The sequence below is a fragment of the Dendrobates tinctorius genome, unplaced genomic scaffold, assembly GCF_039654945.1.
Source record: "Dendrobates tinctorius isolate UK_male_01 unplaced genomic scaffold, ASM3965494v1 ptg000116l, whole genome shotgun sequence".
NCBI lineage: Eukaryota > Metazoa > Chordata > Amphibia > Anura > Dendrobatidae > Dendrobates > Dendrobates tinctorius.
The window spans coordinates 10,688,068-10,714,837 of record NW_027361784.1 but is presented as its reverse complement, the minus strand read 5'-3'; the positions used below and the strand labels follow the sequence as shown (position 1 = coordinate 10,714,837).

The 26,770-nt window shown below is 44.2% G+C and overlaps 1 protein-coding gene across 1 annotated transcript in view; it reads right to left on the bottom strand.

Annotated features, from left to right (window-relative positions):
• The window catches only part of PKHD1L1 (PKHD1 like 1), a 216,907-nt gene that overhangs the window by 51,967 nt on the left and 138,170 nt on the right, over window positions 1-26,770 (bottom strand). The window contains exons 43-50 of the mRNA XM_073590061.1: window positions 21,676-21,805; window positions 16,770-17,011; window positions 16,116-16,252; window positions 13,461-14,490; window positions 11,086-11,277; window positions 10,818-10,969; window positions 10,552-10,711; window positions 889-1,048 (exon numbers count right to left, since the gene is read on the bottom strand). Coding sequence (XP_073446162.1) covers window positions 889-1,048; window positions 10,552-10,711; window positions 10,818-10,969; window positions 11,086-11,277; window positions 13,461-14,490; window positions 16,116-16,252; window positions 16,770-17,011; window positions 21,676-21,805 — 2,203 coding nt within the window. The remainder of the gene's footprint in view (window positions 1-888; window positions 1,049-10,551; window positions 10,712-10,817; window positions 10,970-11,085; window positions 11,278-13,460; window positions 14,491-16,115; window positions 16,253-16,769; window positions 17,012-21,675; window positions 21,806-26,770) is intronic.

Genomic DNA, 26,770 nt, shown 5'->3' with positions numbered 1-26,770 from the left:
AAAGAAATTCTCTCTGGTTGAAATTCTGGATGAAACTCAGTTGACTTTTCATACACTCGTCTGCAGGTTCCCAAAGACTAAGTTCAGACTATGCTGAATTTTGCAGATCATTCATGTTGATGTGACTGGCTCCATGTGCATCTCCGAGTGCTCGTCCACATAAGCGACTTCTCCTACTGTTTACTTGCACTTGTCTTGTCCGTAAATCAGACCAGATTTCACATGCTGAAATTCTTTCCATACAGACCTGAGTTTTATGAGGAAAACAGCACTAAGACCGGGGTCACCCTTGCGAGAAACTCGTAACGAGTCTCACGTCTCAATACCCGGCACTGCCACCAGCACTTGGACCAGAGCGTTCAGCTGCATAGAACTACAAGCAGCCGCACACTCCGGTCCCTATTGCCGGAGGCAGTGCCGGGTATTGCGACGCGAGACTTGTGCGAGTTTCTTGCAAATGTGACCTCAGGCTAACACATTGACTCACACTCAGGTTTGGACTGGCCCACAGGAGAACAGGAGAATCTTCTGGTGGGCCACCACCCTCTTATATGAGCAGTACTTGGCACTATATACTTGAATCACTATGTGCAGACAAAGGCGGCACCTTATTTATTTAACAATCCGCCCAGACCATTATTATAAACATTTGTGAATGAGGATAAGGTCACATTTGCATGTAGTTGAAAAGTGGGGCCCTGGAGTTGGTGACTGGTGGACCCTTGGCACTCCAGTCTGACACTGCTCAAATTAGTTCTTGTACTGTCTGCATTTGGTCTGTTGCGCACATAGACAGCACACGGACCAAAAAACGTGAGTGAGAATGAGCCCTATAGTAGAATTTGAGAATTCCAAATGGTGACCTCAGCACTTTCCAGTAACACTTACTCATTGACTGTAGGGCTGACTGGGGCTTGTGTTGGAGGAGGTGGCGGTATGCAGTCCTTATAGTAGCATTGGTAAACCACCAGGTTTACATTGGTGTTTGACATGGTTGTGTCTAGGGTCCCAGCCACGGCACGTCTTCGAAGTTTGCGTTTTCCAGACACTGCAAGCAGAAAAGTCTTGTAAATCATAATACCTTCTGGATAAAACAATCTAGGCTGCCCGCCTCCAATAACTGGTTTCACCACAGCGTTGTTGTATAGCAGCTGTTGTGAATTGTGACCAACCATGAAAGTTATAGAGGGCAAAAATACAGCCCCCATCATGAGGCCAAATAACACATTTAGCACAAACAGGGCTGATGGGTAGTCAAGCATGCACGTCTACACTTGTACTTATAGTCTCGTGTCTATGAATATTTTTTTTCCAAAAATAGTTTTGGAATAGGCAAAAGAAAAAAAGGCAGAAAACAAAAGATCAATCCTTTTAGAATCCATCTAAAATGAAATTACAGTGCATACAGCTTACATTAAACATGTCATATTCTTTTTTGTATACAGCTCCTAAGCAGTCTCCATACTAACAAACTACAAACAAGCCCTGTGTAGTCTGATTCTTCAGTCATACTCTCCACAATCTGCAGGGCCGCCATCAGGTTGGTACAGCCTGTACTCCTGTCAGCAGCTCAATCAAAAGCGGAAAAAAGCCTACCGCCTTCTGTCCCTTCCTTCCAGATTGTGTTCCCCCACAGAATCCCTGCTACTGTTTAACCCCCTCTTCTTGCAGAGCCCCATCATCATCTGTCTCTCTCATACCCTAATCTCCTCAAAAAGCTCCAGAAGATGTTGGTCCTTTCCTGGTAGCTCTTGGACCAACACCCTATTACCTATTTATCTTTGCTGCCCCCACAAAGCTCTTGTTACCTACAATTGTTCTGCAGATCCTGCAAAGTGTCCTGTCACCAACTGACCTCAGCAGAGCCTTTGTCACCCAAAAGTTTCCTTGCCACCCCTGTAAAGCCTTTGCCACTGAGTTTCTTTTTGCTACTAACCTATGTTTTCTCTCTGACACCCTCCCTTTATCCTCACTGTGATCCTTCTACCTCCTTCTTCCCACCCTAATCCCACAGGACTAATCTTTTACCATACTTCCCTACCCTAGCAGAGCTCCTTCTACTGTGTGTTTCTGTCCCTCCCCAATCGTGACTCCTATCATTGCTCGTTCACATCATCACCATAGAGGTGAGTTATGAAAGCCCCCAAAGCCATGCCATGTTATCCATCACATTCACTGTAGAAAAGAGCAGCTTGACCCTCTGGCTTGTTCTTCTTTCTTGGTTACTTAATGTTAACTTGCCTATCGAAATATGAACTCTTGATTAGGTTCTTGACATCCATTAGCACAGAGTATGGAGCCAACCTAAACAGGCACTGCTGTCAACCGTCGGCCCATTAGAAATTGCATAGCCTGCTTCTATAATATGTTCTTCCTTCACTTCTTCTAAAAGGGGTCATCTATTTTAGAAATCCCCATTTTTATGTACTCTTATAAGGAATTATGAGGCAACAGTAGGGGATTCTCTTTTCTGGACCTTCAGCTTCTGGCCTTCATGGAGATCAGGTACAAGGATAATTTGAATGGTCACTGTGTAAAGCTTAATTATCTCATTGGTTGTGCTGCAGGAAACTGAAAGACTTGAGGTCCATTAACACTGCACAGTTATCATGAATAAGCATTCCTAGGAACACTCACTTGAAGGTACCTTGCAGTCTAAACAGGCTGTCCTATTATTTACAAATTGCCAAAAGGCAAATAGACCCTAACTAAAGATGCTATTATAAAATTAAAATATAACTTTTTATTTCAAATTGCTTAATTAAAGAGTGCTGTTTAAAATCACCGTGTCTGTGTGGTCACTGAATAAACAATTGTCCTGACTAATAGTAGGATTCCATTTTGTGGTCCCGTTGTGGAGCCATTAATGAGATTTATCTCCCTTATTTTAGGTCAATTGTACCAATTTGCACCCACTCTCTATTGTGGGATCAAGCACTGCTAGCTGTTTAGCAATGCTATATAAATACAGCAGATTTGGCACAATTAGCCCACGCCTATTGTTTCCACACAGGGAATACTGTTATGAATAGGTCACCAAGGAGGAAAGCGCAAAAGGCTATGCAACCAGAACACCAGAGAACTTGGTCACTCAGCGGATTGCAGACCCATAATCTTAACAACACAACTAGCAGTAGCCGTGGAGCGTTCCTACGATGCCCTAGATGCTTCGTCACAGCCGGAGGACTAACCAAGCCTAAAGACAGAAAGGTGAAATCTAAACTGCCCCAGAGCAGATCCCCAAAGGAATAGACAGCCCCCAAACATATATTGTCGGTGAGACAAGATGAAGCACAGACACAGACAGAAAATAGACTGAGCAAATGATGGGGTCCACACTGACTAGATACGACAGGACAGAAAAGGCAGTGTCTGCAATCACGCAAAAACCCTAAAAATTCCAACACGACTAATGCGTAAAAATACTGAGGTTTGCACAACCTTGCCCCCACTATATCAGCACTCAGGTGTGAACTGGCGGCTAGCAACAGGCTAATACAGCAGGGGACTGAGCAAACAAACACAAGATGCAAAATACAGGGCAGGAGCCAGCAGCCCCAGGGGGAGCAAGCTGACCCCAGACAGCAAGGCAAAATCAAATGCAAAGGATTTAGCAAATGACACTTAGATGAAAAAATGCAGGGTCAGGCAGGAGACAGATATCCTCAAAAAAGCAGAGAAAGGAGTATCACCAGCAGCCACTGAGAGAAGCTTGCTCGCTTATGTACTCCCAGTCACTACCCCCACTCCTCCAATCATCCTCTGCAGCTGTTGGATTAACATCATGTTGACCAGCTCCACTACCAGCAGTATCCACCAGAGGGAGTCCTGCCTTAAAAGTCGGATTAAGAGAGTTCACAACAGTACCCCCCCTTGAGGAGGGGTCACCGAACCCTCATCCACACCACCAGGCCGATCAGGATGGGCCCGGTGAAAAGCACGAACCAATCTCCGGGCACGAATATTGGAAGCAGAGACCCAAGAATTATCTTCTTGGCCATAACCTTTCCACTTGACCAAGTACTGGAGTCTCTGTCTAGCCAGACGAGAATCCAATATTTTCTCTACCTCATACTCCAAATTACCCTCAACCAATACAGGGTCAGGGGGCGCCGCCACAGGAACTACTGGCTCCACAAACCTTTTCAACAATGATTTGTGAAAAACATTATGAATCTTGAACATCCCTGGAAGAGCCTAACGGAAAGAAGCGGGGTTAAGGATTTCCAAAATCTTATAAGGTCCAATGAACCTTGGCTTGAATTTTGGAGACTCAACCATCATCGGAATATTTTTTGAGGACAACCAAACCATATCACCCACTTTGAACTGGGGACAAAAGGTCCTATCCAGTTGGAAAACCGTTGGGCCTTTTCCTGAGAGTGGGACAACTTGTCCACTACTTGGTCCCAAATCTGCTTCATTCTGTCCACCACAGAATCCACACTTGGGCAAGCAGAAGCCTCCACCTGCCCCGAAGAAAATCGAGGATGAAAACCAAAATTACAGAAAAGCAGAGACATCAAAGTGGCAGAACTAGCTCTATTGTTTAGAGCAAATTCGGCCAAGGGCAGAAATGAGACCCAGTCATCCTGATCAGCAGATATGAAACATCTCAAACAGGATTCCAAAGTCTGGTTTGTTCTCTCAGTTTGTCCATTGGTCTGAAGATGAAATGCAGAGGAGAAAGATAACTGAATTCCCAGCTTAGAACAAAAGGCCCTCCAAAATCTGGAAACAAACTGGACTACTCTGCCTGACACAATGTTCTCAGGAATCCCGTGCAAACGAACCACCTGTTGCAAAAACATGGGCACCAACTCAGAAGAGGATGGCAACTTCAGGAGTGGTACAAGATGGACCATCTTGGAAAATCTGTCACAGATCACCCAGATAACAGTCATTCTCTGAGAGACAGGGAGATCAGAAATAAAATCCATTGAAATATGGGTCCATGGCCTGCTGGGCACCGGCAGGAGCATCAACAAACCATTAGAACGAGAATAGGACTTGGATCTGGAACAAGTCCCACAGGACTGCACAAAATTCCTGACATCACGAGATAAGGCAAGCCACCAAAAAGACCGACTCACCAAATCTCTGGTTCCAAAAATACCAGGATGATCAGCCAGCGCGGAGCAATGAATTTCAGCCATCACGCTTTTCCTCCACTGGTCAGGGACATACAATTTCCCCACACGGCATCGTTCAGGTTTGTCCTCCTGAAATTCCTCCACGGCAAGTCTCAAATCGGGTGAAATGGCGGAAAGAACCACACCTTCACCTAGAATGGTAGTAGGCTCGGTCACATCAAGAGAATCCGCAAAGAAACTCCTAGAAAGGGCGTCCACCTTAACGTTCTTAGTGCCCAGAAGAAAGGTGACCACAAAATTAAAACGCGTGAAAAACAAGGCCCACCTAGCTTGTCTAGGGTTCAGGCGTTTGGCTGATTCAAGATAAATCAAATTCTTGTGGTCGGTAAGGACCACAACTTGATGTCTAGCTACCTCCAACCAATGTCTCCACTCTTCAAATGCCCACTTCATGGCCAACAACTCCCGATTCCCCACGTCATAGTTACGGTCAGATGGGGAAAATTTTCAAGAAAAGAAGGCACAGGGATTCATCTTAGAGGTTACCGGATCCCTTTGAGATAAAACGGCTCCTGCACCAATCTCAGAAGCATCTACCTCCACCTGAAATGGGAGTGAAACATCAGGTTGCCGCAGAACTGGAGCAGAAGTGAATCTCCGCTTAAGCTCCTGAAACGCCGAGACACAATTCACCACATCAGCGCCTTTTTTGGTCAAATATGTCAGTGGTTTAATAATACCAGAAAAATTACTTATACATTTACGATAGAAGTTAGAAAAACCCAAAAACTTCTGGAGAGCCTTCAGGGAAGTGGGCTGAACCCAATCATGAATGGCCTGTACCTTGGCCAGGTCCATTTCAATAGCAGACAGGAACAAAATGAATCCCAAAAACAAAATCCTCTGTACACCAAAGAGACATTTCGATCCCTTTACATACAGAGTATTTTCTCTCAAGATCCGGAACACAGTCAAAACATGTTCCACATGAGAATCCCAATCACTGGAAAAAATCAAAATATCATCCAGATAAATGATCAAAAACTTATCCACAAAGTCCCGGAAAATATCGTTCATAAAAGACTGGAAGACGGAAGGGGCATTAGTGAGCCCAAAAGGCATCACCAGGTACTCAAAATGTCCCTCTGGAGTATTAAAAGTCATCTTCCATTCATCCCCGTGCTTGATGCGAATAAGATTATATGCCCCCCTAAGGTCAAGTTTGGTAAACCAACAATCACTTTTGACCCTGGAAAATAAATCAGAAATCAGGGGCAACGGGTAATGATATTTAACAGTGATCTTATTAAGGGAGCGATAGTTAATACATGGCATTTATGAGCCATCTTTCTTGGCCACAAAAAAAATCCCCAGCACCTAAAGGTGAAGAGGATGGTCTTACATGACCCTTCTCTAACGACTCCTTGATATAAGATCGCATAGCATCATGTTCAGGTACCGATAAGTTGAAAAGCTGACCCTTGGGAAATTTACACCCGGGCATTAACTCAATTGGACAGTCATAACTCCTATGAGGAGGCAAAGATGCAGACTTACTCTCACTAAATACAACAGAAAAATCAGCCAAATAGTCTGGAACATCTTGAGACTGGGGAGAGGTGGAGAAAACAGGAGTGTCAACAAGAGCACATTGACAACCCCAACTCACCACAGACACAGATTTTCAATTCAAAACAGGATTATGGGTCTGCAACCACAGAAAACCCAGTACAATAATGTCATGTAAATTGCGCGACACCAAAAATGTACAATTCTCTTGGTGGTCCGGGGTGACCCGCATAATCACCTGGGTCCAAAACTGGGGTTTATTTTCCGCCAAAGGGGTAGCATCAATACCCCTCAAAGGAATAGGGGTCCACAGGGGAACCATAGGAAAACCACAACGCTTGGGGAAGTCAGAATACATCAGATTCAAAGCTGCTCCTGAATCCACAAATGCCTTAGCGGAAAATGTAGACAAGGAGCAGATCAAAGTAACAGCCAAAAGAAACTTAGGCTGCACACTGGCCATTGCAAATGAGTGAGCAAAACATTTCTCTCGTTTAGGGCAGACTGAAATAGCATGAGAAGCATCTCCACAAAAGATGCATAACTTATTACGCCTTCTAAACTCTTGACGTTGCGCCCTAGACAAAACCCTATCACATTGCATGGGTTCAGAGGTTTGCTTGAAAGGCAACACCGCCTCTCGCGTAGTTTTACGTTCTCGTAAACGTCAATCAACTTGAATGGCCAATGACAGAGTCGTCAAGACCAGAGGGGACAGGAAATCCCACCATAACATCCTTTACGGATTCTGCCAGACCTTTCCGAAAGAGAGTTGCTAGGGCATCATCATTCCATTTAGTAAGGACCGCCCACTTTTGGAATATTTGACAATATAACTCAGCAGCATCATGACCCTATTTTAATGCCAATAAGGTTTTCTCAGCTTGATCAATAGCATTAGGCTCATCATACAAAAACCCCACAGGCTTGAAAAGACGTATCTACATTAGCCAGAATAGGATTTCCAGGTGTCAGAGAAAAGGCCCAGTCCTGGGGATCGCGGCGCAGCAGGGAAATTACAATTTTAATCTGCTGCACCGAGCTCCCCAAGGAGTTAGGCTTCAAAGCAAGAAATAGTTTACAATTATTCTTAAAGTTCAGAAATTTAGACCGATCCCCAGAAAACACATCAGCAGTAGCGATCTTTGGTTCTACAACAGATCATTGAGCGAGGTAAGCAGAGATTCTCCGCAATTGAGCAGCGAGCTGCTCAATACTGTCGGACAATTGCTTAATCTCCATTAAGGAAAAAATCCTCCTACGGCCCCAGGGAAAAAGAGGAAAAAATATATAAAAAATTCTGACCCTTTTTTTTTTTTTTTTTACAATTCTTTCCTTCTTTTGAGTACCCTAGAGTCTACAGTTTGGCCGGTGATTCTGTTATGAATGGGTCACCGAGGAGGAAAGCGCAAAAGGCTATGCAACCAGAACACCAGAGAGCTTGGTCACTCAGCGGATTGCAGACCCCTGATCTTAACAACACAACTAGCAGTAGCCGTGGAGCGTTCCTACGATGCCCTAGACGCTTCGTTACAGCCGGAGGACTAACTAAGCCTAAAGACAGAAAGGTGAAATCTAAACTGCCCCAGAGCAGATCCTCAAAGGAATAGACAGCTCCCAAACATGTATTGTGGGAGAGATAAGATGAAGCACAGACACAGACAGTAAATAGACTGAGCAAATGATGGGGCCCACACTGACTAGAATGGACAGGACAGAAAAGGCAGTGTCTGCAATCACGCAAAAACCCTAAAAATTCCAACACGACTGATGCACAAAAATACTGAGGTTTGCACAACCTTGCCCCCACTATATCAGCACTCAGGTGTGAACTAGCGGCTAGCAGCAGGCTAATACAGCAGGGGACTAAGCAAACAAACACAAGATGCAAAATACAGGGCAGGAGCCAGCAGCCCCAGGGGGAGCAAGCTGACCCCAGACAGCAAGGGAAAATCAATTGCAAAGGATTTAGCAAATGACACTTAGATGAAAAAATGCAGGATCAGGCAGGAGACAGATATCCTCAAAAAAGCAGAGAAAGGAGTATCACCGGCAGCCACTGAGAGAAGCTTGCTCGCTTATGTACTCCCAGCTCCACTACCAGCAGTATCCACCAGAGGGAGCCCCGCATCAAAAGTCGGATTAATAGAGTTCACAACAGAATACTACAACTGATGTGAAGTCCTCAGGGACTTATTTGCATGATGTGGCTGTGGACCACTATTAATGCTTATGATTGCCACTACAGACTACTGCCTTTAGAATATCTGACCAGCTGCCTCCCCAACACGTTTCACCATTTCTGGCTTCTTCAGGGGAATGAGGCTACTATTATATTATACGTTGACTCTTCTGAACAGTTGAGGAGTAATAAACAGAATGCCTATCACCAGATGAGAGACCTCCAACAAAAATTCTAGACGGGATTATGTGATCAAAAAGAAAACCAGAAGCGCAACACAGAATAACCCCTAAAATATAGCTTTTAATTCAATCTCTAAAAACATTATTTAGTAAAAATGACTAAATACCTAAGGAGGTAGAGGACGAAATTGAGAGTGGCCAAACCAATATTAGATTTCTATGTAGTAATCACATGGGGCAAAAAGGCTAAATTGCCTTAATACGCCCTAATCCAACCCTTCCTAACTGCGGAGGTTGGCACTCTAGCTCAACATCGGTGTCCCTAATATGCCCCTAAACCTCCCTACGTATACAAAAAAGGACACAAAAAATACACACACACACACACACCTATGATACCGAAACAAAAAATGAGGCGACAATAAATGTCTCATAGATACAGTGCTAAAGTGCTTGTAAACTTATCTCGTAGTCAGTCTAATGATATAAATACCCCCCAAAAATACACTTGTCTCGTAGTGAAAAAGAAGAAAAGAAAGGGGGTATAAAAATGCAGCTTTAGTAAGACTTCTCGTAGTCGAAAAATGCTGTTATGCTGCAATAGGCAGAGCCATATATCAAGTAATATAGTCAATAAAAAATGTCTACAAGAGAATTTAGTATATAGCACATATAACAATACATTTGTCCAGGTCCAAAGACAAACACCTAGAAAATAATCACAACACTGCACATTAACAAGCAGAAAAATGAATCCTGTGTTGCACATACGGCGGCCATTATTTAGAAGCAGGGATTAATAGTAGCCCTGTTTCACCAGTAAGTACAATCCACCTCAGAAAAAATAACAAAACTTTGAGGCTAGCAGATTCACCTCAATTGCAATTTCTCATGTGGGACAAAAAATGTTTCATAGACAATGCATACAATGTATAGTCTAACGGAGCGTCACTGCTCAGTAGAAACACTCTCAGTACTTAGTACCACAGAAAAGTCTGCCGAGTATAGCGTGCAGTGATATACCTATCAGTCATTTGATGCAGATGAAAGCCCGACACGTTTCCCCCTCTTAAGTCGATGAGGGTTCATCAGGGGTCAAAAAGTGGGGTCTCATTACCCCTGGCCGAAAAAGCAATGTTATGTGCGACTTCACCAGATGAACATGCAAAAATGTAAACGGGACAGAACAATGGCAGAACAATGTTACCGATCATTCCGTGCACATCTGAAGCCGAGTCAGTCCATGGGCAGTCAACTGGTAGACATGTTTCCAGTTAGCACTGTGCATCGCACAATATAAATAGATCCTAACGGACATATTTTCCCAAAGATTATAGCCAAATGTTGGGGATTCCAGCAGGGGTACACCTTGGAATCATCTTACTGTCAATGATTCTCTCTGACCAATAGGTGTAGTCCAAAGTGGACAACCCCAAAGCATGTGTATCAAATGAGACCAACGTGAAATTAAGCAAAAAATGTTAATGAGCAATATTGATTAACAGCATCACACAAATGTACATACCTAGATATGTTAGCGTAGTTGTATCATTATTGAAGTACCAGTCTCCATTAGTATTATTGCTCCAACTCAACGCCTGTGTGGATCCATTGCGAACGTCAATTATTTGGAACATGTCAGGCTTCTGAGTAAGGTTGTGGGATATCAGCACATAGTCCTCACTCTAAATACAATACAATTGTATGGAAACGTTAATACAAATGGCAGATACCAAGGCCAGCACTAGTTTTCTAGTCTTAATCGACTGTTTTGTTATGTCTTGACTTTACCTTAAATCCATAGAAGGTGGATGTATAGGAGATGTTTGTGATAAAATCAACATTGCTGAAATACCAGTTAAAGGAATTGGCATTAGGTAACAAGGACATCCATCCTGGCTGATGTGTCAAGCGTTTTTGCAGGAAAGGTACAACGCTTGAGCCTGAAAGTAAACGATACCTTGACTTTAAAGATGGCAAAGAAAGATACAGGTGATAAAGATGCTTTTACAATCACTCTAAGTGTTCGGAAGTGAAAAAAATAATACTATTAACATACCAAAAGAATTTGAAATAATGACATCCTTTCCAAGAAGAGAAGAAGGAAATGGGTTATTGAAGGCCAGTCTGTGGAAGCTGATGGAGGAATTGCAGACATATCCAGGGAAGCCAGCGCTCCATTCACTGCTTTGGCTGCATTGGGAAGGATCCAGTAGCCTACTGCCTGGTACCACCTTTCCTCCTATCTTTCCTGTATCAATGCCAAAATATTTTGTTAATTTCTTATTATTAGTAAATTATAAATACATCTATTTTATATAAGATAGTAAGGAAAGATTTGTAAAATCTTCATAATAATGATTGAGGCTGATTTCACATCACAATGGTGACATCTACCTTCGTAGAAAACGTACTCAGGCAGAAGTTGTAGGAATGCATCTGCCAACAGATCCTACTGTGTTCAGTAGGATCTTCTAACGATGTCATTCTACAGGAGTCTCACCTGACAACAGATGTTGAGGAAACAAAGACACAACATATGGAATTCTTTTTTCTTCCCTTGGAGATTTGCCACTTGGTGCTTGCAGCAGCTTACATCTCCTTTCCATTGTCACGCTCGCGCCTTGGCAGGTTGGCGCGAGCCGGGGGCTTGTGGCCCCACTGTGCCACAAACCAGACTAACCTGGAAGGGGCGTGACTATGACAGCTACCTCAGTCTTCGCTGGAGCCTCTGATGGTGAGGTCAGGCTTGTGCGGCAGGTAGCTGCCAGGTGCCACTCCAGGGTGGTGTCTGGCTGTGGCTGCTGATCCCACTCGGGGACAAGACACTTGGACAGGTGCGACTGACAGTCAGGCAGGTAGGCTCAGCAAGCATGGCTGGTACCCAGGGAGGCACGGCTGAGACAGAGGGCAGGCAGGCACGGCTTGCGACACAGTACAGGCAGGCACGGCTTGCGACACAGGGCAGGCAGGCACGGCTTGCAACACAGGGCAGGCAGACATGGCTTTGAGACTCTGGCTAGCGGGCACGGGAGAGACCCAGGGCAGGCAGGCACGGGAGAGACCAAGGGCAGGCTGGCACGGGAGAGACCCAGGGCAGGCTGGCACGGGAGAGACACAAGGCCGGCTGGCACGGGAGAGACACAAGGCAGGCTGGCACGGGAGAGACAAGGCAGGCTGGCACGGGAGAGACACAAGGCAGGCAGGAGTGGTATATGAAGGAACAGGTAGAGACCTGTTCACACAGCGGGTGCTAGAACTGATACAGGCAGGAAGGAGTGGAATATGAAGGAACAGGTTTGGACCTGTTCAAAAAGGGGGTGCAGATACAGATACAGGCAGGAGTGCAGAGTAGGCGGAGCTGCAGGAGTGCAGAGTAGGCAGAGCTGCAGGAGTGCAGAGTAGGTGGAGCTGCAGGAGTGCAGAGTAGGCGGAGCCGCAGGAGTGAGGAGTAGGCGGAGCCACAGGAGTGCCTAGTATGCGGAGCCGCAGGAGTGCGGAGTGGAGCTGCAGCAAGAGGTTTCTGCAACAGCAGGAGCGGAGTAAAGTGGAACTTCAAGGTATGCAGAGAGAAGCTGCAGCAAGAGGCTCTGCAGCAGCAGAAGCAGAGCACAGGCAGAACAGAGCGGAACCACTCTAGGGTAAGGAGCACAAGCAGACAGGGAGAACACCAGGAAAGACACAGCAGGGAAAGGGAACCACAGAAAAGGAGACTGACAGACAGAGGTGGGACAGAGTTCAGACAAGGCAAAGGTGCGGGACAAGGTATTGGACCAAGAACACAGATACAAAGCAAGGCTAGACCAAGACAAGTCAAGACAAGGAGAAATGGCACAGGGACCAGGATATTCAGCCTCCTGGAGGGCAGACAGAGTACTAGCCAAAGCTAGGAGTAAAGCCTCTCAGAGAAGGCAAGACATAGGACAGGGCCTGGCTTACTCAGCAGCAAGAAACTAACTGAGTTGAGACATTGCTCAGGCAAGGTTCTAGTGGGTGGAGCAGCCATAAATAGTAGAGGGCTCTTGGTAATTGGTCAGGGACACATTAGCCAGGTGCACCCTGACTCCATAAGAACTAGAGAGTTCAGGTGCCGCCCCTATACACACAGCCAGGAAACATGAACACAGCAGACAGGAGATAAGAGGGACAGAACATGGAGCTGGCAGCAGATAGAAATCACAGCATGGCCTGGAGCAGTGAGCAATTTGGTGAGTGGGGGATGGGAGGCCATGCAGCGATGCCAGCAGGGTTGTGACATCCATATTGATATAAACATTCATGCTTGGCCAAATCAAGCATGCATGTTTATGGTGGAGATGTAAAAAATTGTTTTTGTCCGATTAGATGCATACACAATATAATGTCAATGTTTGCAAGTAAAATGGTTATTTTTGGGGTGGATGAACTCTGTATGTTTGTTATGTTAGGAATTACCTGTGAGCGTTCCATCTGTATCGATTAGAACAACTTCATGCTCCCATCTAAATCCTGCCTTGTTAGGTGAGTTGATGTATTGTATTCCATCAAACTTTGCACTCCAGCCTCCACATCTATCGTTACAAAGACCAGTGACGGTTGTAACGGCGATTGCTGCACAATTTGGTCTATCGAAGTTCATGAACTTTACAGACGAGACTGTGAGTCCTTCATCAAACGGTAGGGTGATGCCTCTGGCAGTGCAGTAACTACCACCAAGCCCTAGCTCTTCCAGATGTCCCACAATTATAGCATTTTTAAGGACAGCTCCGCTAACCTCTCCCCATCCACCAACATAAGTTGAAAGGACTCTTTTGGTTTCTATGCCGGAGTCCTCATTATTGATCATGGAGAAGTTGTGGAACTGGAGAGCACCACCATTGACCCATTCTGCTCCTTTCTGACAGTTCCATGTGGTCAAAGATCTGAAAATAGCTGGAGATGGGGTAGAAGAACTACAAGATCCACCTACCATTGGGAAATAATTCTCAAAAATCCAAATGCCAAACCAACCCTGAGAGTGAACAGTGTTATTGTAAAATTCTCCAAGTGGCACTCTCTGCTGGCAAATGTTGGGATTGTAGGAAGGGCCATCTGGGTTCGTGTGCATCCTGTACCAAAAGCCAAAGTGTGTACCACCAGCTGCGGCATTGTGGCGTATTGTGTTATTTGGATTGGTAACCCAAAATCCTGCTGGGGTGACGTCATCGTTGAGCAAGCTGGTGCTTTGACGAACAAAAACGGCCAAGTTATACTGAAGTATATTTCCATGTTCAATGCCATCTTCAATGAAGAACGCTCCTCCCATGATGTCATAGATGACATTATTTTCCACCAGCAGATGGTGGGTATTATGGATGGTCACTGCTCTGTTGTAGGTTTGATGAATTCCACAACCTCTTACATAGGATTTATATTGGACGTCTCCCATTAAATGCCAATGTATTGGATACCGCCCTAGCCTGAAAGCCTGCCCGGCATGGAAAACCTACAAAACAAATGTTTTATGTTCTTGTTATTGTGTTACAAGCAAAATGTATTCCTACGAACATAAATGTTCCAAGATTACTTTGGGCAAAAAAAGAACACATAATGTGAAGTGTGAATGTGGCTTTATAACGTAATTGGTTAGGTTAGCATCCTCAGTAATCAGAACCTCCCACTCCCGTCTCCAAGACTATACACGTGCTGCGCCAATTCTTTGGAATGCACTTCCCAGGTCAATACGATTAGTCCCCAATCCCTACAATTTTAAGCATGCCCTAAAAACGCATTTATTGAGACTGGCCTATCGCCTCAACACATTAACTTAACCCTGTGTGGCACAGCCTAAAGTTTTACCATAACCAGGTTCCTCGCATCATGTTCCCACATGCTTTATGCATCTATTAGCCCTCTGTGTCTGTACTGTTACACACTTAACATTATGGCTGGTCCATACAATCCGGGCAACTGTTACCACCCACCTTTCGTGTCTACCTCTTTCCTCATAGATTGTAAGCTTGTGAGCAGGGCCCTCATTCCTCTTGGTATCTGTTATAATCTATGTGATTATTGTTATGCTGTTATGTCTATTGTCTGTACAAGTCTCCTCTGAAATGTAAAGTGCTGCGGAATATGTCGGCGCTAAAGAAATAAAATTATTATTATTATTATAATAACTTGTATAAAGATCTTTTAGTGTTTAATATGGGTAGTCAGAGTAGGAGAGAGCTTAGAGTGCCAGTTATAGACTTAAAGGTGTTGACCACATTAGCTTTATTTTCATAACTGTGTTGGAGAAATATTTTTGTAGCATTTACTAATTTACAAGTATTACAAGTTCGGCAGCATTATCTTTTGTGAAGTGCAGTCAGCTCGTTACTGCTGCCTTCATCACAGACTGCTCCTGTTCTCAAAATGGCCACTGATGGAGGAACATGTGACCAGACCTGTCCATCAGTCTCTGCAAATTGAATAACACTGCACATGGGAGAACTCTGCTTTTAAGTTCCTCACACACTAACCTTCTTCACTGCTATGCTGTCACACGCTATTTATTGACTTTCTCAATATTTCTATGGCTATGTTGTAAGCGGTGACGTCCTCTCAATGTCCAGATTCATGATAAAATGGCTGCTGCATTCCCTGTCTCTGCTTTTATACAGACTATGATAAACCCTCCTGATTGGCTGTGCTATACCATGTGAGATGATAATTGCAAGGTATTATAAGGAAGCCCATTGGTCTGCAGCAGGTGTTGGGCATTTTACAAGATTCATGCAAAGAGAATCACAAATTGTTCAAATTGATCAGGTTCATCAAATTCCTAAAAATGTAACACAAACACAATTTTCATCAAAGTTATTTGCACATTATCATCTACCATACTGAACATTAAGGAGAAATATGGGCTGCCGGGTTGCTTTCTCAAAACCCACGATGAGAACCTGTCTCATCCCTGATGCCAGGTAATAGTTACTACCTTTAGGAGATACAAAATGTCCCTGTCGGGTGTTGTATTCTCCTTGATGCCCGGTGCAGATTGAAATCAACATCAATGTACACATACAGCATGTACATAGTTTATACTATAAGTAAAATGAATCCATAATATTTAGATTTCCAACGTACCTCAACGTATTCTATTCTTCCGATGGACAGAAGTTTACCAGGTTGTGGAGCGTGGAACATTATACATCCTCCAAACTGATCACTTCCGATTTCCTCACCAAATCTTCCCTGGAAACAAGTCTGTGTGGCAAATTCACCTAAGGTGACAAAAAGGAGAAAATAAGTCATTTTATAGCATTTAAAGAATGGTCAACTCACTTCTTTTTAATTTTTTTTGGAACCTGAAGCAGTTAACAGATACAGAAAGACTAAACAGATGAACAGCAAGTCGTTTTTCAATAGAAATGCATATGTTCATACTTTTGAGAGTTTCCTGAGGGTTTTCAGGGATTTTTTTGTACCAGAATTAACCTGAAAAAGATGTCATGTTCTCATACCCTCCATGAGTTTTCAACCATTTTTTTTTACTTTTTTCCATTAAAACAAGGTTTCCGGTTAAACTTTTTATGACTGATATTTTTAAAGAACAAGACGAAAAATGTAAAACATATGGGATAGGATAGTAAAATATTGTGTACAAAAATATTCCAATTTATAGGATGCAACGAGATGACCATGAAATGGACTCCCGACATATACATCAAGTAGTAGGTCGCGTAACATGTATGCCATGCTTGGAGACTTATATACAGTCATACAACTTAATAACATTACCAGTATCAAATCCATCTGGACAGGCTGCTATATTGTCGCTCCACTCCACATTGGTTGACCCTCTTACAACGATGTTTCTTGTGAGGAGACCTACTTCTGCTCTGGCCTCAAAAACAGTGTTATCGGGTAGCGTGACCGAAATCCCCAAATGTTTGTACAGTAACGGCTCTGTTAGGGTCACGTTCTTGCCATCTGCAGATATGGACTCAATAGTTCTCTTCTCATTCTGACTTTGGCTGTGTCTGTCAGAGAATAATAAAGCGGCCTATGGTTAGACTTCAGAATCTATTTTCAGAACATAACTTATTGTTTACATCAACATCTTTCTTTTAATATAATTTAGATTTCACTTATCGGCGTTGGCTCTGTATACTGTGAGCAGGGGTAGGAGACATCTCATTATAAGCTCAGGCATGAATACAAGTAAAGGCAACACATCCATTATAAAATTAATGGTAAATAACTCAGGATCACACAAGTGACCATAGGTAATTTATAACAGTTCGGTTGCTCCGCCTCCCTCTCTGCACAGTGACCTCCGCACATGTTACAGAGCATGCCCATAGCAGCAAATAAGAATAGATTTGTGAACAAGAAAATGATCATAAGTAAATTTCCAAATATGAATATGTAAAATTTCTACTAATCTATTTCTTAGATTATTGTCACTACTCAGAAACAGATTTAGAATCATAGAATCATAGAGTTGGAAGGGACATCCTGGGCCATCTGGTCCAACCCCCTGCTCAAAGCAGGATTTGCTAAATCATCCCAGTTAGATGTCTGTCCAGCCTCTGTTTGAAGACTTCCATTGAAGGAGAACTCACCACTTCTCGTGGCAGCCTGTTCCACTCATTGATCACTCTAACTGTCAAAAAGTTTTTTCTAATATCTAATCTGTGTCTCCTCCCATTCAGCTTCATCCCATTGCTTCTAGTCTTTCCTTGTGCAAATGAGAATAAAGATGATCCTTCTACAATGTGACAGCCCTTTAGATATTTGTAGACAGCTATTAAGTCTCCTCTCAGTCTTCTCTTTTGCAAACTAAACATTCCCAAATCCTGCAACCTTTCCTCATAAGACAGGGTTTGCAGACCGGTCACCATTCTGGTCGCTCTTTTCTGAACTTGCTCCAGTTTGTTGATGTCTTTTTTAAAATGTGGTGCCCAAAACTGGACACAATATTCCAGATGAGGTCTGACCAAAGAGGAGTAGAGGGAAATAATGACTTCACGTGATCTAGACTGTATGCTTCTGTTAATACATCCTAGAATTGCATTTGCCTTTTTTGCTGCTGCATCACACTGTTGACTCATATTCAGTCTGTGATCTATTAGTATACCCAAGTCTTTTTCACATGTGCTGTCACTTAGCCCTATTCCTCCCATTCTATATATGCTTTTTTCATTTTTATTGCCCAGATGTAGTACTTTGCATTTCTCCCTGTTAAAAACCATTCTGTTAGTTGCTGCCCACTTCTCCAGTTTATTTAAATCTTTTTGAATCCTCTCTCTCTCTTCTCTAGTATTAGCTATCCCTCCTAGCTTTGTGTCATCAGCAAATTTAATCAGTTTACCCTCAATTCCTTCATCTAAATCATTGATAAAGATGTTGAACAATACAGGGCCCAGGACAGAGCCCTGTGGTACCCCACTTGAGACATTCTTCCAACTGGATGTGCAGCCATTTACGACCACTCTTTGGGTCCGATCACTAAGCCAGTTATGAATCCATCTAACAGTTGCCTTGTCCATTCCATACTTAGTCATTTTTTCAATAAGGATTGTATGAGAGACTTTGTCAAATGCTTTGCTGAAGTCAAGATATACTATATCTACAGCATTTCCTTGATCCACCCAATCAGTAATACCGTCATAGAAGGATTTAACTGACTCTTCTATTAGATGTGCATGCTCGGCTTGGTCGAGCACACATATATTCAGCATAGTAAAAGGGGGAGTAAGCTGCTGCCAGACATCTCTAGTGGTAGCTTTTTTTCCATGAACATTAATGGTTTAGGCTTTTTTACCCAAATAGCGGGATCCTTCACTTTCCCCAACACTATGTGTTGGGTAATTTTTGGGCAGCTCAATGTAAGCTGAATGATTGGCTGGTCCTTTTGAAATTGCAGAGTTCGAATGACTTTAATATGTAAGGGTCTTTTAGATAGGAAGTGGCAAAATAATTCAATATGCTATTCAAATGCGGCTCAGCATACCTAGAAACACTTCTGACCTAGAACTTCTGCACATATAACCCCAATCGGTTACATAGAGTTCCTAGAAGCAAACCTTAATGTTTTCAACATGCTTCAGCCAACAGACTTGAGTTAGCTTACAAAATAAAATCAGTTTTATTCACCCTCCGTTGCCCCAACACCAGCTATCTGTCGCTGTTGCGGTCTTTGTTGACGGGATGGATCAGTGACATGACGTCTACAGTGCACATGACCGCTGCAACCTGTCAGTGGACTAAATAGCAAAGCCACTAAAGAAGACTCAAGGTCTCCAAAAATTCATTTTTAAACAGCAAACAAAAAGGCAGCGACACTTATCTGCCCAGATCTAGGAACAAATGCACTGCAGGGTGCAGCCAGCCCATAAAGCAAGATGTTAGCAACACAGGTGCAAAATACCAGATTAACAGCCACTCTCCACCTACCCATTCCTGGAGGGGGTGACTGCTCAGTATACAATTGCACAATAAAGGTCCGCTAACATCTTGCTTTATGGGCTGGCTGCACCCTGCAGTGCATTTGTTCCTAGATCTGGGCAGGTAAGTGTCGCTGCCTTTTTGCTTGCTGTTTAAAAAAAAAAAAAAAAAAAAAAAGAAACCTGTCAGTGGACTCAGCGGATCTGCCAATGTAGAGCTGTTGAGTAGTGATGAGCGAGTATACTCGTTGCTCGGGTTTTCCAGAGCATGCTCGGGTGTCCTCCAAGTATTTTGGCGTGCTCGGAGATTTAGTTTTTGTCGCCTCAGCTGCGTACTTTGCGGCTGCTAGACAGGTTGAATACATGTGGGGATTCACTAACAAACAGACAACCCCCACATGTATTCAGGCTGTCTAGCAGTTGCAAATTATGCAGCTGCGGCGACGAAAACTAAATTTCCGAGCACGCCAAAATATTCGGAGACCACCTGAGCATGCTCGGGAAAACCCAAGCAAAGAGTATACTCGCTAATCACTACTGTTTATCCAAGTGACTGCACTGTAGTTGTGATGACACCACTACATTCTGTAAATGATCACTTAAAACAGATAAGCCAGCCCTGGAGCATTCGTGATAAACCATCACTGATGCCGTGGTGATAAGACGATGTTGGAACAGTGACGATAAGCCAGCCCTGGAGCAATGGCGATAAGCCAACCCTGGAGCAGTGGCAATGAAGCGGCACTGATGCAGTGGCGATAAGCCGGCCCTGGAACAGTGGCGATAAACCAGCACTGATGCAGTGGCGATAAGCCGGCCCTGGAACAGTGTCGATGAAGAGGCTCTGATGCAGTGGTGATAAGCCGGCCCTGGAACAGTGGCAATAAACCAGCACTGATGCAGTGGCGATAAGCCGGCCCTGGTGCAGTGGCGGTAAGCCGGCCCTGGAGCAATGGCGATAAGCCGGCCCTGGAGCAATGACAATAAGCCGGCCCTGGAGCAATGGCGATAAGCCGGCCCTGGAGCAATGGCGATAAGCCGGCCCTGGAGCAATGGCGATAAGCCGGCCCTGGAGCAATGGCGATAAGCCGGCCCTGGAGCAATGGCGATTAACCAGGCCCTGGAGCAATGGCGATAAACCGTCACTGTCACTAATGCAGTGGCGATAAGCTGGCCCTGGAACAGTGGCGATAAACCGGCACTTATGCAGTGGCGACAAGCCGGCCCTGAAACAGTGGCAATAAGCCAGCACTGATGCAGTGGCGATAAGCCGGCCCTGGAACAGTGGCAATAAACCAGCACTGATGCAGTGGCGATAAGCCGGCCCTGGTGCAGTGGCGGTAAGCCGGCCCTGGAGCAATGGCGATAAGCCGGCCCTGGAGCAATGACAATAAGCCGGCCCTGGAGCAATGGCGATAAGCCGGCCCTGGAGCAATGGCGATAAGCCGGCCCTGGAGCAATGGCGATAAGCCGGCCCTGGAGCAATGGCGATAAGCCTGCCCTGGAGCAATGGCGATTAACCAGGCCCTGGAGCAATGGCGATAAACCGTCACTGTCACTAATGCAGTGGCGATAAGCTGGCCCTGGAACAGTGGCGATAAACCGGCACTTATGCAGTGGCGACAAGCCGGCCCTGAAACAGTGGCAATAAGCCAGCACTGATGCAGTGGCGATAAGCCGGCCCTGGAGCAGTGGCGATAAGCCGGCCCTGAAGCAACGGCGATAAGCTGGCCCTGGAGCAATCGCAATAAGCCTTCACTGGTGCAGTGGCGATAAGTCGGCCCTGGAGCAGTGGTGATAAACCGTCACTGATGCAGTGGCGATAAGCCGGCCCTGGAGTAGTGGCGATAAGCCGACCCTGGAGCAACGGCGATAAGACTTCACTGGTGCAGTGGCGATAAGCTGGCTCTGGAGTAGTGGTGATAAGCCGGCCCTGGAACAGTGGCGTTAAGAGCAGTGGCTATAAGCTGGCCCTGGAGCAGTGGGGATAAACTGGCCCTGGAGCAATGGTGATAAGCCGGCCCTGGAGCAATGGTGATAAGCCGGCCCTGGAGCAGTGGCAGTAAACTGGCCCTAGAGCAGCAGAAAGGAAGTAACACTGATTTCATTATTCTTAGCTAGCACAAGTCTATGGGCTGAAGAAAGTTGAAAAAGAAAACACCTATTATAGGAAACAGCAGGTTGTTCCTTTTTAATTACCATTGACTCCAGTATAACCACAATGCCTTTCTAAGGATGTATTCTCATATATATACCTGTCACCTGTTGATGCAATCACTATTTCATCTCCAGCTTTCCAAGTCACATTTTGCAGTAGAATCAGGGTTGAGCTCCCAGACTCCGCTGTCTGAGCAAGCCTGGTCCATGTCACAGGTACAGGGATGCCTAGAAAAAAGAAAAATATACCGTTAGCATTTTTTTAAATTCTTACCCTTTATCACAGTTCTATGAATGCAATTTTGCAGTGACTTGTATTACTTGTCTTGGTCTGGAGGTACAGCCTGCGTTATACTTCAGAGCTGCATTTATTATTCAGCTGGTATTAGAAATAGTTCAAATGCTTGTTGCCAGCCACATCTCTAAGAGATCTGCTGAGCTCCTGCTGTACAGTTTATGGTGTAAATACAAATTTTCCTGGAATTAAAATGAATAGAACAAAAACAGAAATAAATGTATGGAGATATATGATATGGAGCCTATGGGATAGTGAATCCACCTCAGTGAGACTGTAGATTGATCTACAGTTCATAAGTAATTTCCATCCTATGACTAACAGTCCGTTAAGAAAAACTGGCCGGCGACCCTAACCGACCATCAATCAGTAAAAATTTACTGATCGGCAGTAGTCTAAAAGCCTATTTACATAGGAGGACTGAGCTAAATAATGCACATTGAACTCTATAATATGTGATTCAGTGTCCACAGGTTACCATTATTCTCGGCAGCACAGGTCCTGTTCACACAGGACAATGCACCACCAAGAAGGATGGTTTTTAAGACTATTTCAAAAACATTTCACCCGGTGAACAAGCATTTTGCTTCAGTTAACACTAAAAGATTATCCTAAGTACGCTCACTCGTGATAATAATCTTTCAGTGTCAATGCACCTTAAGACCAACATCTTCTGCAATCTAAACCTCCCACTCCCATCTTCAAGACTGTTTTTGCGCTGCACCAGTTCTGTGAAATTAAAGAGTTTATCCAGGACTATATTAACTTTTTACTATGGGCCTAAGAATTTACAGACAGGCAGTTGCTAACTATCTGCCTGATCTGCCCAGTGCAGACATCTGCTTGTTCAGAGCAGTCACTGACCACTCTTGCTGGAGATGCTGTGACATCTGCTGATGTCACATCAACAGAACAAAGTCTTCTCTTCCCCTCTGCTTTGTTGACATGGTGTGATTGCCGATGTCATGCTGATTGACAGCCAGCTCCCAGATGCCTAACTGCAGGAAGCCATCTGTCAATCAGCATGATGTCAGTAGTCACTCGCAACCCATCCATAGAGCAGCCTGGAAGATGAAGAGCTGCTTTGTTTAAGCAGGGCAGCTGAATCGCCAGCAGGAGCGGTCAATGACAACTCTGAGTCTGTGCCAGAAAGAACAGGCAGGTTAGCAACTAACTAACTAGTTGGCAACCACCTTCCTGTTAGATTTTTGGCTCGCAGTAAAAAAAAAATTAGTCCTGGATAATAATTTATTATTATTTAAAGGCCTTCAGCTCGATCTCAAGCCATAATGACTTGATGGATGAATCTGAATGATGGATGAATCTCTGTAGGAAGATGGATCTTGTGCAAGCCTAGATATGTCTACACCTAGATACTGTATGTCCACCATGGTTTTCTCCACCATTATTTTGATTATATCACGCCATCGGGTTGCTGATCTTCCTCTATGCCTTGTTCTTTCCATTCTTTCAACCGTGATGTACTTCACAAGTGATTGCTCTCTTCGTATGATGTGTCCAAAGTAGGCAAGTCTTAGCTTGTTGATCCTTGCTTCGAGTGACATATCTGGCTTGATTTGTTCCAAGATTGATTAGTTTGTTTTTCTTGTCATTCATGGTATTGATAACATCCTTCTCCAGCATCACGTTTCAAAGGTGTTGCTTCATCTTCTGTCTTGTTTCTTTATTGTCCAGGTTTTGCATCCATATGTTATTACAGAAAAGACCATAATGTGTACGAACTGTGTCTTTGTCACCAGTTCCTTGACTTTAAGACTTTGTCCGGTGATTTTATTGTTGAATTTCCCATAACTATTCTCCTATTGACTTCTGGTGTCGTCGCTTCATCTTGAGTGATCATTCAACCAAGTAGGTTGAAGTCCTCTACAACTTCCAGTTTGTCATTGCTCAACCCAAATGAATACCGCTCGTACCTGACAGTTGTAAGTATATAGTGTCATAATTAGAATCCGATGGGCCCCAATGTAAGAGTCACACCGGGGCGCCCCAATCCTGGTATGTATATGCAAGTACACAGTACATGAGATTACTTGCTCACTACATGAGATTGCTTGCACAGTATGTGGGATTCGTTGCACAGTACGTGGGATTACTTGCACAGTACATGGGATTACTTGCACAGTACATGGGATTACTTGCACAGTACATGGGATTACTTGCACAGTACATGGGATTACTTGCTCACTACATGAGATTACTTGCACAGTATGTGGGATTCCTGGCACAGTATGTGGGATTCCTGGCACAGTATGTGGGATTCCTGGCACAGTATGTGGGATTACTTGCACAGTACGTGGGATTACTTGCACAGTACGTGGGGTTACTTGCACAGTACGTGGGATTACTTGCACAGTACGTGGGATTCTTTGCACAGTACAGGGGATTACTTGCACAGTACATGGGATTACTTGCTCAGTACGTGAGATTACTTGCTCAGTACGTGAGATTACTTGCACAGTACATGGGATTACTTGCACATTACATGGGATTACTTACACAGTAGATGAGATTACTTGCACAGAAAGTGGGATTACTTGCACACTACATGGGATTACTTGCACAGTACATAGGATTACTTGCACAGTACATAGGATTACTTGCACAGTACATGGGATTACTTGCACAGTGCGTGAGATTACTTGCACAGTATGTGGGATTACTTGCACAGTACGTGGGATTACTTGCACAGTAGATGACATTACATGCGCAGTACATGGGATTACTTGCACAGTACATGGGATTACTTGCTCAGTACATGAGATTACTTGCACACTACATGAGATTACTTGCAGAGTAGATGAGATTACTTGCACACTACATGAGATTACTTGCACACTACATGAGATTACTTGCACACTACATGAGATTACTTGCTCAGTACATGAGATTACTTGCTCAGTACATGAGATTACTTGCACACCACATGAGATTACTTGCAGAGTACATGGGATTACTTGCACACTACAAGAAACCACTGGAGCCATAGGCGGAGGAGGACATGACTTGGGGATGGGTGGACCTTTACTCCTGCAGCTTTTTTGGTATAGTGTAGATTTTTAATCAAGAGTGATGTTGCTTTAAGAGTAAGAAGCCCAGTATGTATGTGCCTGGGTGGGTTACTGTGAGGAGGGTGGGATTATATAGAGCATTAAATTTGTGTCTCTTCCTCTTTCTTGGACAGGATGAACAGGAGGAAGCATGTCTGCAGTGTCAGGGAGTATAATACTGGGGTTATCACCTCACATTACAGATGATACGAGCACATTCACCTCAGACATCATTTACTAGTGTAGTATCAGCTCCTACATTATGTATGGGATCAATATTACCTCAGCAATTCATGTAGCTGCCATGTCCCTCATGTGCATGCTACATTTTCCTCACAGACTGTGAGCTTCCGTGTGACCTCCCTGCAGACATGTTTGATATACTACCCTGCATTCACCTCAGACATTGTGTAGTGTGTACTAGGGTAGTATCAGCTCCTACATCATATCTGGGATCAAGATTACCTCAGAAATTCATGTAGCTGCCATGTTCCCTCACTTATTGCAGAGGCAGCTTTTGTGTGTCCTCCCTGCAGACGTTTCTGATATACCACAGACATTACTGCTGTATTATACAGAGTCTTCATGAGTTCTGGGTTTATGTATGATAGGACAGAGCAGGGACACATACAGTGTCTGCCATTACTATGCTGAGCAGTCACATGTATTAGAGACACTGGTGAGAGGAGCAGTCGGGGGATGGTATACATGTATGATGATGAGAGGCTGCACTTCATGTCAGTGCACTGTATACTGACCCTGCTGTGTGCTGATTATCCCCCCTTCCCAGTTATGGAATCTGATGATCTGTATGTGACCTCATCTCTGTTACACACTGTGAGGCTGGGTGTGCAGATCCTGTGTAACCAGGTTACTCACTATATGTGGTATATGTGTAAAGGCTCTATTCCTGTGCTGTATACTTCACCTGTACCACAGGCCTGTATACATGATATCACTCCTCACTCTGCTGTATACGGATCATGCTGGGTATAATCATCCTGTCTCTCCAGGTTATTTTCCTGGCTGTACATATAATCTGGACATGAGTTCCAGCCTAGTGCTTGATTTCTGTAGCTATTGCTGCCTTTAGTCCTCCCCCTCGTATGTTGCATGATCAGAGTCTACCTACCACGAGCTTATTTTATATTACCTAAGATGGTGGATAGCACAGGCCTGAATGGATTATGTTTTATCATGTGTAAAATAAATAATCAGTGAGTGACTCGGGACATTTGAGTGGGCAGTAATAACTCAGCACATGGCGGGCAGGGAGTGGGCACTAATAATTCCGCACATGGCGGGCAGTGAGTGGGCACTCCTAGTGTGAGGCTGCACATTGCTCTGGAGGACACATCATGGGCCCAGTTTTCAGCCCTGTCTCTCGTCTATTGTAATTGTATGTAGTAGAGTGACTGGGATACAGAACTTGCAGTTTTCTGCTCACACACCTATGGCTGCAGGCAGCTTATATTAGACCAACATATTTCTTACCATTTATGCGCAGCTGGTGATTACAGTCTGTAACTGCTGTAGAGGAGCAGGCGGCTTCTCATTTATTGTTACAGCATATAACACAGCATTGCCCATCTCTGTCTATTCCTGGACCTTGCAATGGGGTATTTTCCATTATTAACCTGTTGTATACCTTGGTTGTAAACCTGCATGGTTTTCACCCTCACTTATCCCACATTTTGTGCGGTTGGGATACATAACTTGCAGTTTTCTGCTCACACACCTATGGCTGCAGGCAGCTTATATTAGACCAACATATTTCTTACCATTTATGCGCAGCTGGTGATTAGAGTCTGTCTGTATTTGCTGTAGAGG